The sequence below is a fragment of the Acanthopagrus latus genome, chromosome 21 (genome assembly GCF_904848185.1).
Source record: "Acanthopagrus latus isolate v.2019 chromosome 21, fAcaLat1.1, whole genome shotgun sequence".
NCBI lineage: Eukaryota > Metazoa > Chordata > Actinopteri > Spariformes > Sparidae > Acanthopagrus > Acanthopagrus latus.
This window is the reverse complement of record NC_051059.1, coordinates 2,081,015-2,099,086: the sequence shown is the minus strand read 5'-3', so window position 1 is coordinate 2,099,086 and position 18,072 is coordinate 2,081,015. Positions and strand designations below refer to the sequence as shown.

Below are 18,072 nucleotides of genomic sequence, written 5' to 3'. Positions count from 1 at the left end.
CCCCAATTCAATTATTCTGTTTATGTGCAGTTATTTTCCTGATGTTTTGTGTAATATGTAATATCATATATCTGTGTTTATTTATTTCCTATGTAAATAGCACCCTATTGAATTGCATTTATATATTTTTTTCATTATATTTGGTAACATTTGTGCATTGCATTGTGTTTTGTAGGTCACAGTCTGAAGACAGTGACGTGGATTGGGAGCCTGAAAGTGAGGCAGTCAGACGCCCAACCCCCTCTCCTGCTGAAGGCGGTCATCAGAAGTGCCAACGATCCTCCTCTGCATCCACCAGTGCTACCTCCCCCGCTGCGCACATACAGTATTAGTATATTGGAAGATAATAAAATCCTTGTTTGAAATTCACTTCAGTATGTCATTTTTGTATAATGGTTACTATTCTGTAGTGTCTTGTCGCATGACGGTATCTCAGTATGGCCACCTAGAAGCGTGTGGAAACCCCTCCGACCACCCATCAAATGAATGTGTGAAAAAATTATGTTTTGAATCATGGAGGAAGGCTTTATAGTCACCAAAATGCTTCAGTAATGTTTCCAGTGTCACAGAAGTGAGTAAAAGCATTTGGCACAATTTGGCCAAACTAAAAACTCCATAACTCCCATAAGGTTAGGCCTAGAAGTCTAAAGTTTCATCCAGGTGTAGTTGACAAGATGTAGAAGGTATGTGGTATATTGCCATATGGCTTACATAAAGCACATCTGAGTTATTGTTATTCAAAGATGACCTATTTTTTTCAAAGAAAAAGAAAATGTTTTAGAGCCATGTTTGAACTGATGTCATTTAGGTTGTGTGTATGGTACATGCTAGGTAAGCACATTTTCAAACTAGAGGTTCTCAGCTTTCAAGTGAAGTATCACACATCCATCTGGGACTTGTAGTTGTTGTGTTATAAGCTTTTCCATTTGGGTATGCTAAATAGGCGAATATTACCAACAAAGGTGGGTGCGAAGGGGTCAAAAAAAGTTACACGACTTGGCTTTAAAATGTTCAGTTTACAACTTAACTCTGGCGGTTAAGATGAACATTACATACCTGTCACACACCAAACATTATCATGCTTTGTTGCTGCCCATCAATGACAGAAGCCTCCAGTCCAGACTATGAGGAGGAGCACACATAGCATTGAGTCTGGACAACCGGAGCTCTCACCTTTGCTGTAGAGGCTGCTGAAGTCACCAGGTGTTTGTCTTCCATCTCTGACAGCAGCTGAATCCACCTGTTGTTTGTCCTTCACAGAGGATTTTTCAATGATTCTGTCTGAAAGTACAAAACCCAATAGCTCCAAATGACTTGTCTAAGTCTGTGGGAACGTTCATGTCTGATCTAACCAAAGTGCCTGCTGTCTGATCTTTCGCTATTTTACAGTAGACAAACAACGAATTTTGCATATGCCACACTAGATGCTCCTTCAGCTTTGCTTTAATTTGACTTTGTGGAAAGATACAGCTCTGTATCTATCTGACTGACATCATGACTCAGCATCAGCTGTCTGTGACTACTCTGCTCAGATATAATGGCTGTATTCAAACCCAACAATGGATAAGTTGGCCAAGAGAGGCAAAAAAACATGAGCGGCACTAAACCGCTCCTCAGCTGTGCAAATAAAAAGACAGTTGTTTAGAAAATCACTTTTAGCCATTCTCGGTTGTCATAACATGTTTCCTGATCCTTAACCAAATGTTTGTGCGGTAATGTAGCCAGACCCTCAGCACAGCAATTTAAAGCAATTAAAGCAATTTCACAACACACAATTCAAAATTGAACCTATTGAAATGTAAAGGTTCAATATATCTGTGGTATGTACAGAAACATATATTACAGACATTTAACCTGGCGATTAGGTTGGCTAGCTATCTATAGCATCGCTCTCTCTGTCGCTCTTTCAAGGGCACATCAAGGGTGTTAGTGGTGAGGAAACTGATTGCGTCAGTATTTTGGATATTATTCAAATGGATAGAGGTATAATGTTTTAATGAACAACCATTAATGCTACTTACTAAAGTACACACTGAAGTGTAGAATTATTCCATTTGAACTTACAAATTACATGTTGATAAGTAAATAGCTTCCAGTATGTTGTTGAGGACATACATCAAACAGTGGATCCCTTATGCACTATACACTAACTCTAAATGCTTCTTAATCTAGTTTATCTAATCTAATCTTATTTGACTGCACTATGCAGTAGGATGCATCATTCCATGTTGATCACATCACATTTGAACTTTTCTCATGTGTCGTTAAGAGGCTCATCAAATTACTCAGTGACTTACCTGGTAGTTGTAAGAAATCCATATCAATAAAAATCAATGTCGAGAAAAAAATGTTTTACTGGATCCTAGCTGCTAGAACAACTGTGTAGATAAACCTGTAAATGTGATAGATCATAGGTCTGTGATCTGACCTGAGACACACAGACAGGGTGGTGTCGGGCTGCAGTATTTAAAAAGGCTCAGGTAAAAGGAGGTGTGGTCTGCAGCCAGCTGCCGTTGGTGACTAGTATGGCATTTTTTTTATTTTTTTTATATAGTACCATTCAGACTCATACAAATACTGATTACTGTAAGACTAAACATTAAGATTAAGTTAATAACTTAAAACACTGATTGGGTGAAACTGGATCATATTATATGGAGAAAATACTTCTGAATATAAAAATTTTCTTTGATGATAAAGCTTAGTTGCTCTAGTTCTGTAAAATAAAAAAAAAAAAAAAAAAAAAAAAAAAAGGTTAAAAATATAGTGCACACTTAAAACAGCATATTTTTTGAGGTGGGCCTTCTTTGACGCAGCTAAAATACGTCCTGCTGCTGCTACTATTTACTACATGCTACATGCTGCTTCTCTACAGTGGGTGAGCTGACCATCATCAGCTGCAGGTGCTACACACTGACAAGGGCTAAGCACCTCATACAACCCCACATCAAAACACCCAAACTATTCCTTTAAGGTCCTTGTAAGAGAAAAAGAAGAATCTTTATGTATCATGTAAAATCATATTGTGTAAAACGTAGTGAAACTGCTGAGCGCCGCTCCTATGAAAGCGAAAGGGGAACACACTGAGTATCCTGAAAGTCATGGCCAGTTTTCAAAGATCCAACTTTTTGCTCAAAATATTAAGCGAATATTATCATTTGTAATTTTAAAAAAAAACATTATATTCAGAACAACTGCTCAATATATACACCAAACATTTTAATTTATGGAATGTCAGTCATACACTGATTTATTTTTTCTAAAATTTAACACGCAAATTGACTTTAAAGCCGTAGTGACTCATAGTCTTAAAATTCTAAACCAGTGCTGTCTTGACTGTTAAGATGTCTGTCTTAGGGGTTCATTCCTCCAGATAAAGTTCAACAGCTTTGATCGAGATGTTTCAGATGGCAAACACAGATCTAGAGATGCCTTCGGCCTTGGATAATCATAGACATAAGTAGACGCCTCATGGCTGCTGGAACGTAATCCCGCGTCGCCGCCATCTTGGTTGGGTCACCTCACTGTAGGCTAGCACCAATCGGAATCAACGAGAACGAGCAACTATGACCATATTTTGTGCATTTTATGGTTGGCGGAGTGTTGTTACCAGATCGCGGGGGATTACCTTTCACAAGCAAGTTTTTTTTTTTAAATAATCCTTGTGACAGCACATCGGATTCATAACTAAATCGCTGCCTTTTGTAACCGTGTGAAAATCCGGTAAAAAATCGGTTGGGTATGATTATTGTAGTTGGGGATACACCTTCCTCAGTAGAAATAAATGCAGGGGGGTCGCATTGGAGACCCATCCAAGATGGCGGCCGTGCTGATACGTTAGCTCCAATAGGCAGCGTCAGTCTATGAGGCGTCTATGTATATTATGTCTATGTTGGACAATCAGGTTCTCCCTTGTAGCGCCACCTTTCTAGATAGTCATGAAATTAATCTGTTGTCTGTTTTGATAATAATTGGGTCGAAGTTGAACCAATTTGCATAATATGCTAATGTCAACATTGGCATCAGAGGTGTTAGCTCGCTCCGTACTTTCCAGCAACACTAACATTTAGCAATATTACCCGAGAGGGTAATTTGAGCACGACAGTGATGCGGTCAGGACCACATGGGGGGAAACACATGGGGTCTGACTAATAACTGGAACAAAATCATTCACGTCAGTATTATTCCGTTAATGTGATGATGTTCAGAACTTACACAGTCTCTATGAAGTGACTTGATGGGAAATGACCAGTCGCGCCGGCTCCATCTTATCGCCCTCCCCAAGATGGCGGTAATGCACCAATACATTTGACGCCAAACTTCATAAAATAAGAAGAAGAAGAACAAGTAGCGGAAGCACAGGCAGATGAAGCAGCAGCTGGTGCTGGGCGGAGCCCAAGAAGGAAGTAAGGTAAAACCACAACAACACAGATCCGTCAGATATATAAATGTTATATTTATATAAATGCATTTATTCTGCACGTTTATCCCTTAAGTGCCTATGGTGAGAACGTTTGCTGGGTCCGTATAGGAGCTTGTTTCGACAACGTTGACTAAGTGTTAGCCCTTTGCCCTCCGTTGATAGCTTAGCTCATGCTACTCAAATTAATGAGCTGAGAGGTTTGAGTTGTAGGGTGCTAATGTTTCATTTGACCTGTTAACGTATATGTTGTGGTTTATAGCTTGTCCGGCTGCTATTAACTACCTGTCAACTACCAACAACTACGCCAACATAACGTTAGCTCGTTAGCTGTCTTTACTTCATCACACTGTAACCCAGTTGCTAACTAGCTAGGCCATTTTGCGTCAGCTAACGATGATTGACAGCTGAATCGCTCGATGTAAATTTAAGACAGTTTGAGTCTTAGTGATGTGCTTTTATGCGCCCCCGGTCACATGTTTTACAGGGTTCCATATTAACCGGAGAAATGAGTGTCATGTGCATTTGGTGTGACAGGAATGAACGTCAGACATCCTCTTCATCTTCAGAATGAATTAAATACTGAGATTTCCACGTTTGTTGCAGTTGCCCCGATGCCCCTTTTTATCGAATGGGCCTTTAAACATCTTTTTGATGTGGGTTCTTTTGCCAAACTGTCACAGCAGAAATAACTGTAACCTTGTAACACACATCGTTGCTTGTTGTTAAAGTAAAGCTGATATTTCGTATTTGCTCTAAATATGCACCAGATCAGTTTATTTTTTGTCTTTATTGGTTTCACATCGCCAATTCAAGAGAGAGAAAGACATCTTTTGAATCAATGCCCTTTCAGTTATCAATGCAACAAAAATTACATGTGTGTCATCCTGTAAAAGTGTTACATTTGGACAAAAAGTTATGTCTCGACGTTCACCAGAATATTTCAGTATGTGATGGATGTGCAGGAGGATTACAAGTGTTTAATCATTCAGCTCAGAGAGAGACTTGTGATGGTCTATATATTTTTTCTTTCAGCTCAAGAGTGTTTGCATAAAGCCATTGGATAAACCTGGTGCTTATACAACAGAGCAACATTATGGAGGAGACGAGTCGGGAGGCGGTTGCCACGGCAGTGCAGCGCGTGGCAGGGATGCTGCAGCGATCGGACCAGCTGGACAAAGTGGAGCAGTACAGAAGAAGAGAGGCCCGCAAAAAGGCCTCTGTAGAGGCTAGACTGAAGGTGAGGTGACATTACATTACAGTACAGCTGGGTTGAAACTCTTTCAGTTTACACTACCATTCTTTTATTGTTCTATTCAGCAAAAATTGTAAAGTCTCACAAAAATCCATATAAATGTCAGCAGTCCAAACCCCAAAGATAATAATTTTAATAACATTTATAAATGCAGTTATTCTTCACCAATCATCAGAAGCTTTTTTTATTTTTTTTATTAATTATCAGTAATGATTATTAAAATGGTGGTTGATTCATGTAATAAGCATGGTTGATGGAGGTTACAGAAGCGCCTCGTTACATCAAGGCTTAACGGTTTCTGTGTCATCCAAACATTTCCAATAACTACATTTATATAAATAAATGCATATATTGAAAACAGAGAAAGATGTAACAATTTCCAAAATTCATAACATGTTTTACTCTACAGCTTGCTGCACACATTAAGAGCACAGTCTAATAACAATCTAAAAGCACCAAAATTTGTATTCATTAAAGAAAGTAGGTTTAGTAAAAAAGATATGACTAACTGATTTAATCTGATGATTCACTTTATATAAATATATTGGAGAGCTTCTGCAAATGCAGTGGTTACATTGATTTCTGAATTACTTTTAATTATTAGTATCATTATTATAAGTCCACAATTAAGTTATAAATGTTGCATTAACAACTGCAACAGGAAGTCATAGTCTTTAAAGGCACACTGTGGTTCAGTTCCCCAAAGGCCCCCACCCCACCCCCTTTCTTTATTCTTTTATTTTATAAATCACACCCTGTGTCTAACTATTCATATATTAGCTTTTCCTCTGGTTCTGGCAGAGTAATGTTTCTAGTAAATAGCAATTTGTCATCATGTTCCCCTTTAAATTTATCAGATAGTCAGGTTCTATGCATAAATCTGTGTATGTTTAGTCTGATGGGAAACACTTCTAAATGTCAAAACAATTTGTTTTTGTTTTGGACTAGACTTCTGATCTGGCTTCAACTTGAGACTACAGGAATGTGTTTGATTAATTTAGTAATTTAGAATCACTGGACTCCCAATATGTCAGCCTTTGGTGCAAATTAACTTCATTTGTAAACATTTGTTATTGTTTAGGTAGAGATCCCTGCCTTATAATATCTTTCCCTTGATGGGGCCTGATTTCCTCCAGGCAGCCATTCAGTCCCAGCTAGATGGTGTTCGCACTGGACTCACCCAGCTACACAGTGCCCTGCTGGACGTCAAAGACATCCAGAGCTCACTGGCTGATGTGAGTAAGGACTGGAGGCAGAGTATCAACACCATCGAGAACCTGAAAGATGTAAAGGATGCAGTAGTCCAACATAGTCAGCTGGCCTCTGCTGTGGAAAACCTTAAAAACATTTTCTCTGGTAAGATCAGTTCAAAGATCACAGACAATGTAGTGTCACTAAAGCAATGGACCGGTTTTCAACAGCAAGCTGTCCATTAAGTTAAACTCAATCTTATCTTATTGGAAGGAAAAGTTTTGACTGTTTTGACTGTATTTCAGATGAGGTTTCTTCCTGCTTACTCGTGCTCTTGGTACTCTGTGTGTTTTATAGTACCAGAGATTGTGGCAGACACGCAGCAGCTGATCGAGCAGGCAGAGCTGCTGCAGGCTCACAGGAAGCTGATGGAGCTGGAGTGTTCCCGTGATGATCTCATGTATGAGCAGTACCGCATGGACAGCAAGAACACAAGTGACATGAACCTCATCTCTATCTATTTTGAAGATGTGAGTTCAATTGATGAAGAGTTGTGACATCAACATCTATAGAGATGAGCCAAACTGACCTTTATCTTAGCCCAGATACAGATTCTGATACATGCACCCAAACCAGTGAGTTTGATGGTCTGAAACCACTGCTGTTAATGTCTTGCATTTCAAGTATGTCTTCGGCTTATAGTGTCATCTATTCCTCAACAGCAAAGAGAACCAAACCTTTATTTGGAACAAAGTTATGTAAGATACAGGCCGTATTCTTCATTTCTCTTCTTCCCAATAATAATAATAATAATAATAATAATAATAATAATAATAATAATAATAATAATAATAATAATAACAATAATAATAATAATAATAATAACAACAACAACAATAATAATAATAATGATAATAATCATAATCACAGTAATAATAATAATAATAATAATAATAATAATAATAATAATAATAATGTATCTCTGTATTTTCACTTTGATAAACAATAAATAAATAATCAGTGCATATTCCCACAGCACTTATCAGTTAAACAAGGTAGTTATATCATATGTAACCACTCTGTACCAAATCAATTCCATTGCTGCACATTTGGAATCACCGTTAAGCTACCATCCAAATTCAACAATTGTTTCATATAACCAGTCTTTCGGTGGCTCTCGGTGGGATAATCTGACCTCTTATGTGAAAAGAATCATGCAGAGATGTGCAGAAGTGTTTTTGATGATAACCAAACAAAGTAGACATAATTAGTTAGTAAGTGAATGAAAATAGTGTTGGTGATTTCAGCAGAGTGGGGAATGTGACATATACCTTATGCTTACAGGTGATTCCCTCATCACTTCTACTGGCACAGCATGTGATATTGTTCCAGGAGGTTTATGAAATTGCGTAGTTATGAAGAATTCACCCTGGATAAGATTTTTCTTATTTGTGTGACTGTGGTACATTATGAGCAGCTTATTTGTGGTTTTATACCATTTCTCTTTTGTGCCTCACAAAACACTTTTTTAGCCATAATTCAAGTGATGAGACAAATTCCACACACATGTCTAACAGGACAAATGATGAAATGATGACATTTTATATTAGAAAATAATAAACTCAGGAACAGAAGGGGAGATTGTGACCATATTTCACATTTGGTCGGATACTAAATTGGTGACACTAACATAATGTACTAATAAAAGCTGTTTAAACCAGTCTCCTCCTTTTGACAATATCCGTTTGTTGGTATGTCTCATTGCAATTTATTTTTTACCTCTCTGGCAGACAATAGAGTTGTATTCTGTTAAAGACAGTTTTAGTTTTTATGTAACCACAAAAGTCATAGCTTTAAGGCAGTTAGTTTTTAATGTCTTCTTTTTCCCTTCCAGGTTCAGGGGTTGTCTGATGAGCTGGCTAAACAGTTGTGGATGGTACTGCAGCGGTCCATGGTAACGGTCCGTCGTGACCCCACCATGCTGGTGTCTGTAGTTCGAATCATTGAGCGGGAAGAGAAGATAGATCGGCGTATGGTTGACCGTAAGAAGCAGACCGGGTTCATCCCACCTGGGCGACCCAAACGGTGGAAAGACAAAATGTTCGAGGTAAGAGGAGTGATGAAGTTCTAGAGTAATACTGTGAAATACTTAGAAAGAAAGAGAAAGCACATAGTCTTACTTTGGGGACCTTCGCACTGAGCTCAAGGATGCTGTTAAAAAGGGCATACTGTTTGTAGTTAATTATGGTATATAAGAGTAAAAATAACATAGGAGAAAAAACACTGACCGGTTTTGGACTTTACTGGGTCTTCCTCAGGGCGTCATAATCACAGTGGTAGTTATATCATCAAGTAAACAAAACTCATGAGTACATCAAATGATAAGAAAATGAAATCAATAATACAGAAAAGGTCTTAGGTCTGCTTCAGACTTGGATGTATTAAGGTAATGTCTACCATGAACGAGACCCCTCCCTTAAAGATAGACTTTCTCAAAGTTATATTCCTGCTAGGAATGGAGCCCACCAGGACTTCTAAGTGCATGACTACCTGTAATCATTGTTTGAATCTCCTACAACTGAAAGACTTAGTAGATTACAAGTAAAGGGAGGTATATAAAAGTTAACAGTTTATTAATTGCAGCCTCACCTGTCCATATTCTGTTTTTACATAGGACATACTAAGAGGAACAGAGTGGGGGTGCATAAATATTCCATCAACAAAGACAGCAACAACTTAGATAACCCTATGGCTCACCATTTCTATAATATCATAATGACAATAATAGGCTTTTGAAAATGGAGGGTATCTCATTAGAGGGAGACTGGATCTTTACATTTGATGCCTTGATATATCAGGATTTGAATGAAGAAATAGACTTTTTTGGTTTTACTTTAATGATATACCACTGTGATTCAGAATGTCCTTTTTGCATATTTTACCTCTGCTGTGCCTGTATAGTTCTGCCCCCTGAACACCTCTTGTATGTCTTAATTAAGTGAAGGATTTTTAATGACATTCTTGGCATAAATATATAAAATCTAACAGCAACTGATGTTGCTTCTTCTTGCTAATACATTTATCTGACTGCTCTAGCTGGTATTTTATAGTTGTGAAGCTGTGATTTCTCCTCAGACTATAGTCAGACCATCAAGATCTGTAATGATTACATCCCTGATGGAACAGTTAACACTTAAATGTTGAAATCTCAAATTACATTACGCAAAACATTAAAGAGTTAATCATGAGATTTAATTTGATGTGCTGTGGAACAGACAAAGTTTTAGTTGCCCTTATCTCAGTAAGAGGTGGTCTGGCCAACATCACAGACTCAACCCCTGAACTCTTCAGCGTTTTCTCAAAGTCTTGGATCTGCCTCTGTTGTAGGTGTTGGAGGCCACAGTGAGCACCCGAATTGAAGGCACCCAGTCAGTGACGCGAGAGGCGGATAAAATGTGGCTGGTTCGTCTTCTAGAAATAACCAGAAAATATGTTCTGGATGACCTCATTGTTGTCAAGAACCTCATGGTGCAGTGCTTCCCCCCACACTACAACACTTTCAACAGGTAACATCAATCTGGCTGTCAAACACAAGATTGAGTTTTTGGTCCACTTATTGTCCTTCCCCATTCAGGCACCCCTGAGGGAATGTGCATGTGTACTGTGAATTTTGGAAAAATGTTAAATGGAAATGAAAGCTACATATTCATGCTCTCATGACAAAGTATCCAAGTGTGCCACCAGAACAAGTGTTTATTCCCATTGTAATTGAACACTTCAGATGAGTGTTTGCCTCCATCTATGTGTGTGTGTTTCAGGTTTTTCGGTCTCTACCACATTGCTGTGTCCACTCGTGTCAAAGAACTGGCCTCTGAGGACTTGGAGGCTAATGAGATTGTCTCCTTGCTAACCTGGGTCCTCAACACATATAAGAGGTACACGCAGAAACAAGCTCTGTCTGTTGTGTTAACTGTGGGACATTTATCATTTGGAAGATGGACACAAGCTGTTAGTGGTAATTTGGGTTGCTCTGACCATGGGTGTTTTGTGTACAGTATGTAGCCCGTTTTGGAGCAACTACAGCAGCCAAAATGAAGTGAATTCCAAGCTTATTTTCCATGACACCTCCCCGTCAATCATTTATGATGAGACTGTGTAGTCGTTGCTTTTGTGCTGTCTCTACGTTGACCTCGGTAGGGTATAAGTGAAACCCTTTTGCCTGATAATAGTATACATTAAAGGAAAAGAATTCTCATTTCCAAATTAATTTGTTACAAGGGTTGGACGGTAATATGTTATTACCATCAGCTGATTGCTAATCACATTGTTGGGCTTTGAGGCAGCTGCAGTATTTTGAAATGCATCCCTTTGATAAAAGGTGCTATACAAATAAAGATTGAGTTTTTATTATTATTTTCACACAAAGACAAAACTATGATACATGGTTCTGCAGTGTCAGCAGGGAGCTGTGAAGTCGAGAACAAATCTTGTACAAATCAATCTGGGTTGACGTGTTAAAGTAACTGTGTGTTAAACCGCTTTCACACCAAAATTAGCGTGTACAGGTTTTTTTTGCTTGATTTACCTGCTGCATGTAGAGTTGCAGTCTGCTGTTTATGTTGTTGTAAAACTTGTTTAGATGCAATTAGGGCTGCAACTAGCATTTTTGGGTTTTTTTCAGTGTTGATTAACCTGTCAATTATTTTCTCTTTCAGTGCGGAGATGATGGGCCATCCAGAGCTCCTTTCAGAGTGTGACATCAACCAACTGGAACCACTGCTGCCTCGGGATGTGGTGGACGACCTGCTCAGCAAATATGTCAAGACCTTTACAGTGAGCACACTAATAGAAACACTAATGGATGCCCCATTCAATTTAATTAGCCTGTAGTCTTGATACACATTACACCTGCCTTAATTTAGCTGGGAATCCCCACATAATCAGATTATGGCCACTGTACTGACAATAGACCTGCTCATCCTGCTCAAGCCAGTCACAGTAACTTAGGGAAGTGTTTCATTTGAACCATTATGTTTTCAAGGTTAGGATTATCCTTAAATTGTGCAGTCTGGGTACACTGTGCCTTCTGTGAGGAGGAAACTACATTTCTCCAGATAGACAGTGAAGAAGGAACAACATGTATTAATTTACATGGTTGTTACATGATAAAATAATGACAGGAAGTCAAAGGCATGGATGTTCAGGACAAATTTCAACCCAATGTAGTAAAAAATAAGCGACGAGGATCAGATTAAACGCACAAATTATCACAAAAATGCTGAAATTTAGCTCAGAAGAGCAAACATAAAAAAATCTTAAGTTATTATTTGAAGTACAGCTGTAGAATTTTGCATGCTGGCATGAATTTGATAGATGTTTGAACAGGATTTTTTATAAAAAAAAAGAAATTCAAGAAAATTCATCACATGAACTGGGGAAAGTTCTAGATTTTGGGTGAGCTGGGATGGAATGATCCTGTTTAGTAGTTTTTTTTTTTAGTTCAGCGCTACATTTAACTTCGATCAGTCTGTATGAGTGTGTTTTACCCACAGCCTCAGACCCAAGTTTCAACACCCCGCATCTGTCATTTGAAAACATCAGATATCCACACAGTCAAAGGAAGTTAAACTGATCCTGCTCATAGTTAAGTTATAAAATCCCAGTGATGCACCATGCAGCATTTCTCCTGCTGGCAGCTGACAGCGCTGTCAGAGCAGAGCTGGCTGAAGTGTTTTTGGTGCCCTGGGTGAGATTAGGACTTGGTGCTCCCAAATTGCAGCTTCTCTCATCATATTAATACTCATAAATATTTATTAGGCATTACTGGCTAGATACAAACATGTACAGAGTGATTAGAAAACACATGTTGAATACTGGTGTGCCTTGAGATTTTGGTTTGCCTTAGGCACGTAAATTTTGCCCTCTCTCTCCTCCAAGCTAATAAGCTAATTTAACTTCTTTTACTGGCATGAAAATAATTGTTGAGGCTGTGGCAGAGATTTATGGTAAATGCAATAAATAAACAGCCAAGTAATCTGTAGCCGATAGTGTTATCTATTGGGGATATGTAGGCTTACTAAGTCTTAAGATTTTGAAAAATGCTTAATTTTAATCGTTTTCAAGGTTTGGAATATACTTGAATTCAAATACATCCCTTGAAAATACTCAATTTTCAACATAACCTGGTGTTTAATATTTTATATGAAACAATCCTCTCTGCGTATTTGTTTGTTGTCTTCTAAATTGAAATAAGTTTAGCAACAGCCATCAAACTACACAGCTCATGGCAGTAAAGATCTCCAGGAGCTGGAGAGGAACTATAGTGAGAACAGAAAGAGGACCGAGGCCCCATCAGTGCTGAAATGTACCAGATTGAGAACTTTGTCTCTTTTCTGTTGGTCCACTTTTTTGCCCACTTAAAGAAGACTGAGTTTGGTTCACTTATATCACTTTTACACCCAAATTAGTGTGTATGTGGGTTACTTAAATGTGGGTAAACCCGCTGATAATCTGCAATTTACTCTTCTTACACCGCCAGTGGATGAGTTTGCCTCTCTGTTTTTTCCATTGTGTGTCTTTTTTGTCATCATGAGTGTGCCAGAAAAACAGGCAACAGTAGAAAGCAGCAAATCATACACTTCATTATAATATATCCAGAAGAAGTTTAAGTTGTTCAGAAACACACACACAAAAGCCAAATCTTACCAAGTGTAAGTGTTTTTTTTTGTTTTTTTTGGTCAGTGTGAAATGGGTCTATATATGAAAAAATGCATAATTTTAAAATGTCAACCAACACATTGCACTGTGCTACTTCCTGTGTGTCACACCGCTCTCAGCATTGCAGCTTCCCCTGCAAAGGGCTGTTACAAGTCAAATAAGTATAAGAAACATGCCATCAGAAAAAAATTTGCAAAACTTTTAATGACTAGGAGTTAACCAAGTTACTGTGGCAGAGAAGCAATGCTTTTGTTAAGTGTGGAGTCGGACTCTCTGCTTGACTTTTCCATGTGTTCAGTCTAATATTACAGGCTGGCTGCGGAAGGCCCTGGAAACTGACAAGAAGGACTGGCAGAAAGAAACAGAGCCTGAAGCTGACCAAGACGGATACTACCAGACCACACTGCCTGCCATCGTCTTTCAGGTAATACGTAAACGCACAGCCACTTCAGACGAAATACAGATTTGACGAAATATATTCTGCCTGACCCTGAATATGAGTAAGCAGGTTAAGAGAATAAAGAGAGGGCTGGAGGCGCAGGTGTCAGGAAGGACACCTGACCACATTCAGAGACGCGTGAGAGTGACAGAGAAATGGAGGGAGAGCAGGGAAAGGAAATGTAGCCTAAAGGATACGCTGTGTTTTTAAGTAGCACTTAAAAAAAAAAAAGAAAAGGCAGTCGGTCATGATTCTGTGGCACACTGCTACAAATAAGTTAATAAGTGGGAAACACTGATGTTACTCTGTGTGCTGGTTGTGTAAATAGACATGTTCCTTACATGTAGCCATGTCAGTTTTAGAGCTGAAACGGTGAATCAATTCATCACTTAGATGCCAATTATAAATTGATCACGTTTTGGTTTTGATGGTACAGAATATGATCTGAGCTCATGTAAATAAGGTACAGTATTTGTGTATTTTAATTTGAATACTTTTGCATACATTTAGACTAATGGTATATTGAAATAAGTGTGGATACTCCCCAAAGCCACTGTGTGATTTCTTCCTATTGCTTAGAACGAAAACAGTGTATTGGAGGCCACAGTACTCATCTCAGTTCTTTATCTTAATGGGTCTTCATCAGATGTTTGAGCAGAACCTGCAAGTTGCTGCACAAATTGATGGGGATTTTCGCGAACAAGTTCTGAAGCTCTGCCTCAAACAGATGAACACATTCCTTATCAGGTAACTTTTTTATACTTTCTGACTTTCTTTTTGATATGATAAAAGTCTCTTGATCCTATCCTTTTAGCTCTGTGGGATCATTCAGCTCATATACCACAAATCAATGAAGAAGGATTCCATTTAAGTCAAATGAAAATAATCTTAGAAAAATAACAGTAAAACCTGGGTAAAATCATACCATGAGTTATGGTGTCATGTGTTAGAAGAGTTCCCCTTTATATTTGGGTAATATGCAAATATATTATACATTAAATATTGTAGTAGTTTGTTTTCCTGGTTTCTAATAATTACTGTGTTGTTGTGTATAGGTACAGAGAGGAGGCAGTGGTCTACAAAGAAGAGCACCTGAGAGACAGACAGCTTCCTCAATGTTATGTACAGTACATGATAGCCATCATTAACAACTGCCAGACATTCAAGTAAGATCTGATTCCCCCCCATCTAATTAACAATAAGTTAACATTTCTGAAAATGATGACTCTAACAGCAGAATGGTAAAGGACTGTAGCGGCCTCAGAGTGCAGCAGCTTCAACAGAAAACTGCTTCAACATCACTCATTGTACAGGTCTTTGTCTAGCAAAGACAAACTAGTGTTGCAGTTTATTAGCAAAGACATCTGTGGAACATTTTACTCATACTCAAATGAGGAAATGTCATTGATATAAATGTTGATCCTGACAGGGCCCTGAATAGATGCCTGAGATACACCCTTAGTTAATTCGGATTTGACCATTCCTACCTTTACACACTGATATAAGTTTAATAAATAGCTACAAAACCAGGCAATTATTTTAAAAACAATGATTTATCGACCGTATCACAGGCTTATAAATATGGAGGCACAATAGGTCTTGCACAATAACATGCAATATGAACACGCAATGTGAAAAGCACTAAAGACATACAATAGTGCAGAAGTTGTTAATTATTGAACACTTTAGAGTTCTGTATTCAAATTGATGACTCATCCAATGCATTCCTCAGAGAGTCCATCAACAGTCTGAAGAGGAAGTACTCTCAGTCGTCAGAGCCCACTGACAGTGACGCAGCCATAGAGAGGACACTCAATGAGGTGGCCAAGGAGGGATGTCAGTTCCTATTGGACGAAGTCTTCCTAGACCTTGAAGTAAGAAGGGCCCTAATTGGACTGAAGTATATTAACCTTATGTTGAAGTGCCAATGCATATGACTGCTTTTACTTTTATATTTTATTGAGCAGCATCACCTGAATGAGCTGCTGACCAGGAAGTGGCTGACCGGCTCTCATGCTGTGGACACCATCTGTGTGACAGTTGAGGACTATTTCAATGACTTTAACAAGATCAAGAAGCCCTTCAATCAGGTAGGATGAAAGCAGAACATGATAATGGTAGCAGGGTGTCACCAAAAATTAATTAGTTTGTATAAAATCTAAGGGAAGTGTTGGTTATGACTTGAGTTGTGGAACACGTTTCACATTCTGTCAGTTCTATAGCTAGGGGGGAGAGCTATGAGCCCTGTGGGTGCCAGAGACTGTTAATATGACCTGATAACATGTTGGTTGTGGTGTGTGCAGGAGATGACCAGCGAGGCCTTACGTAGGGTGGTTGTGGAGTACATTAAAGCAGTGATGCAGAAGAGGATCACCTTTAAAAACGCTGATGAGAGGAGGGAGGGAGCAGAGAGGATGATCAACGAGGCTGAACAGTTTAAGTTCCTCTTCAGGAAACTGGCTGCTGTGAGTTCACATATGATGGCATCTCTATACTACAGAAAAACCCTCTTGAGGCTGTATGGGCACAGCTAATTTGGTTGGTTGTTGTGTATAGGGTGAAGACACAGACCGGCTCTGTGGTGCCATTGCTGCCATTGCTGAGGTGTTCAAGCTGACTGACCCCACACTGCTGTTTCTGGAGGTCACCACTCTGGTGTCCAAATATCCTGACATCAGGTACACACACATTGACAGCCGTTTCACCTGGCAGCAGTAACTGATATCTTCCATGTGTTCGCTCTTATTAATCACAATTTGTCATCCTTTACAATATCAACACCTGTTCACACTCACAAAATACAATCTGTTTCAGTTCTGCAGTAAAGACATTGACTTGAGGCTCACTCACTCTAGGCCCACTGCAGTAGTGAATGTGAACTTGTTCCATTAGTAGCACTAGTGCTTCTTTCTGAAAATCTTAGGAGCACCAGCACAAAATGTAAGAACACCATTTAAATTGTCATGCAATGTACTTTTTTCTGTCCAAACCGTATTAAAAAAACAAAAAACCTTGGTAATAATTAGACCATTTAGAGAAATAACAATGTTATGTTGTATTTTCAAGAAAAACAATCACAAAGTATATTGGAGCTTTAAGAGAAACTATCGGTTGATTTGATGTATAGACTTTATTTAAATGACTGTGAAAAAACCTAATTGAAAGGATAACTGCTCCTATGTGTGTATTGTTCTGGTCTCTTACCCCAAGTTGCAAAGCTATGCCATTACAAAACAGGGGTTGATCAGTATCAGTGATGGTCCTAGATCAACAATGAATAGGATGTTGCTGATATCAGATCGTGCAGCAGACTGTACCATGTGCTGACTCTAGTATTGGACTCTTGGTCTAGAATCTGCCTTGGCCTCTCTTTGGCATTAACATTGTTTCTTTGAAGCATTTATTTCATTCCTTTGTCCCAGTAAGCCGTTGGGGTGGTCGGGTATGCACATTACCTGACCCCTGTACTGGTACACCTAAATGGAATGCATGCATTAAAAAATGTAATTGATTACACAAATCCTGAAAGAATGTTGCATGAGTTTCTACATGGATGTTATAATGTGGGTGTTCAGGAGGCAGTTGCATGGCATGTTGATGCCACATTGGCTAAGTTTTGCTGAGGTTTGTTATCCTTTTTGCTGTCCATAGAGAGGAGCACATCCAGGCATTGCTGGCGGTGCGTGGTGATGCCAGCAGGGAAATGCGCCAGATGATCATTGGGACTCTCAGTGAGAACAAAGTCTCTTACTCTGGTGTGACACAGCCCATCTTCAAAGATATCACTGTGCCCACCATAACCATGACCACCATGACCACCATGACCTCCATGGCTACTGCAAAGCTGCTCAAATAAAGCCAATCACAATGACACTGTTTCCACCTTCAGCACCTTCAGAAATGAACCTTTTCAGACCCTCAATTTATTTTTAATTGTTCAGTGCAGCTTGCTGTGTTTTACTGTCTCTGCCCTTATCATTAACTGTTTGTATTGTCATTCTGACCACATGTCAACTTCAACATAATAATAAAATTATTGTTGTAAAAATA

General features: G+C 38.8%; 2 protein-coding genes across 3 annotated transcripts in view; one reads left to right on the top strand and one right to left on the bottom strand.

Moving 5' to 3' along the window:
• Positions 1 to 4,915, bottom strand: part of gad3 (glutamate decarboxylase 3) — a 20,482-nt gene extending 15,567 nt beyond the window's left edge. Inside the window, exons 1-3 of the mRNA XM_037084095.1 lie at positions 4,906 to 4,915; positions 4,216 to 4,267; positions 1,174 to 1,277 (exon numbers count right to left, since the gene is read on the bottom strand). Of these exons, the coding sequence (XP_036939990.1) occupies positions 1,174 to 1,277; positions 4,216 to 4,267; positions 4,906 to 4,915 (166 nt within the window). The remainder of the gene's footprint in view (positions 1 to 1,173; positions 1,278 to 4,215; positions 4,268 to 4,905) is intronic.
• exoc3 (exocyst complex component 3) lies at positions 4,258 to 18,072 on the top strand. Of its 2 annotated transcripts, none has more exons than XM_037083467.1 (16): positions 4,258 to 4,411; positions 5,456 to 5,660; positions 6,812 to 7,031; positions 7,224 to 7,396; positions 8,761 to 8,973; positions 10,254 to 10,432; positions 10,685 to 10,801; positions 11,582 to 11,699; positions 13,882 to 14,007; positions 14,669 to 14,769; positions 15,078 to 15,188; positions 15,755 to 15,896; positions 15,990 to 16,112; positions 16,326 to 16,487; positions 16,579 to 16,700; positions 17,674 to 18,072. In XM_037083467.1, the coding sequence occupies exons 2-16, from the start codon at positions 5,517 to 5,519 to the stop codon at positions 17,876 to 17,878; spliced, it is 2,256 nt and encodes a 751-aa protein (XP_036939362.1). In that variant the 5' UTR covers positions 4,258 to 4,411; positions 5,456 to 5,516; the 3' UTR covers positions 17,879 to 18,072. The 2 variants fall into 2 exon arrangements, with proteins under 2 accessions (XP_036939362.1, XP_036939365.1); XM_037083470.1 differs by having other exon boundaries at positions 4,367 to 4,406.

What these genes read in the sequence shown, in the direction of transcription:
- exoc3 (XM_037083467.1), top strand. Translation starts at nt 5,517, where the DNA reads ATGGAGGAGACGAGTCGGGAGGCGGTTGCCACGGCAGTGCAGCGCGTG. An exon ending in TCTCTATCTATTTTGAAGAT is followed by an intron (nt 7,397 to 8,760) that starts GTGAGTTCAATT and finishes TTTCCCTTCCAG; the next exon opens with GTTCAGGGGTTGTCTGATGA. An exon ending in AAGTCTTCCTAGACCTTGAA is followed by an intron (nt 15,897 to 15,989) that starts GTAAGAAGGGCC and finishes TTTATTGAGCAG; the next exon opens with CATCACCTGAATGAGCTGCT.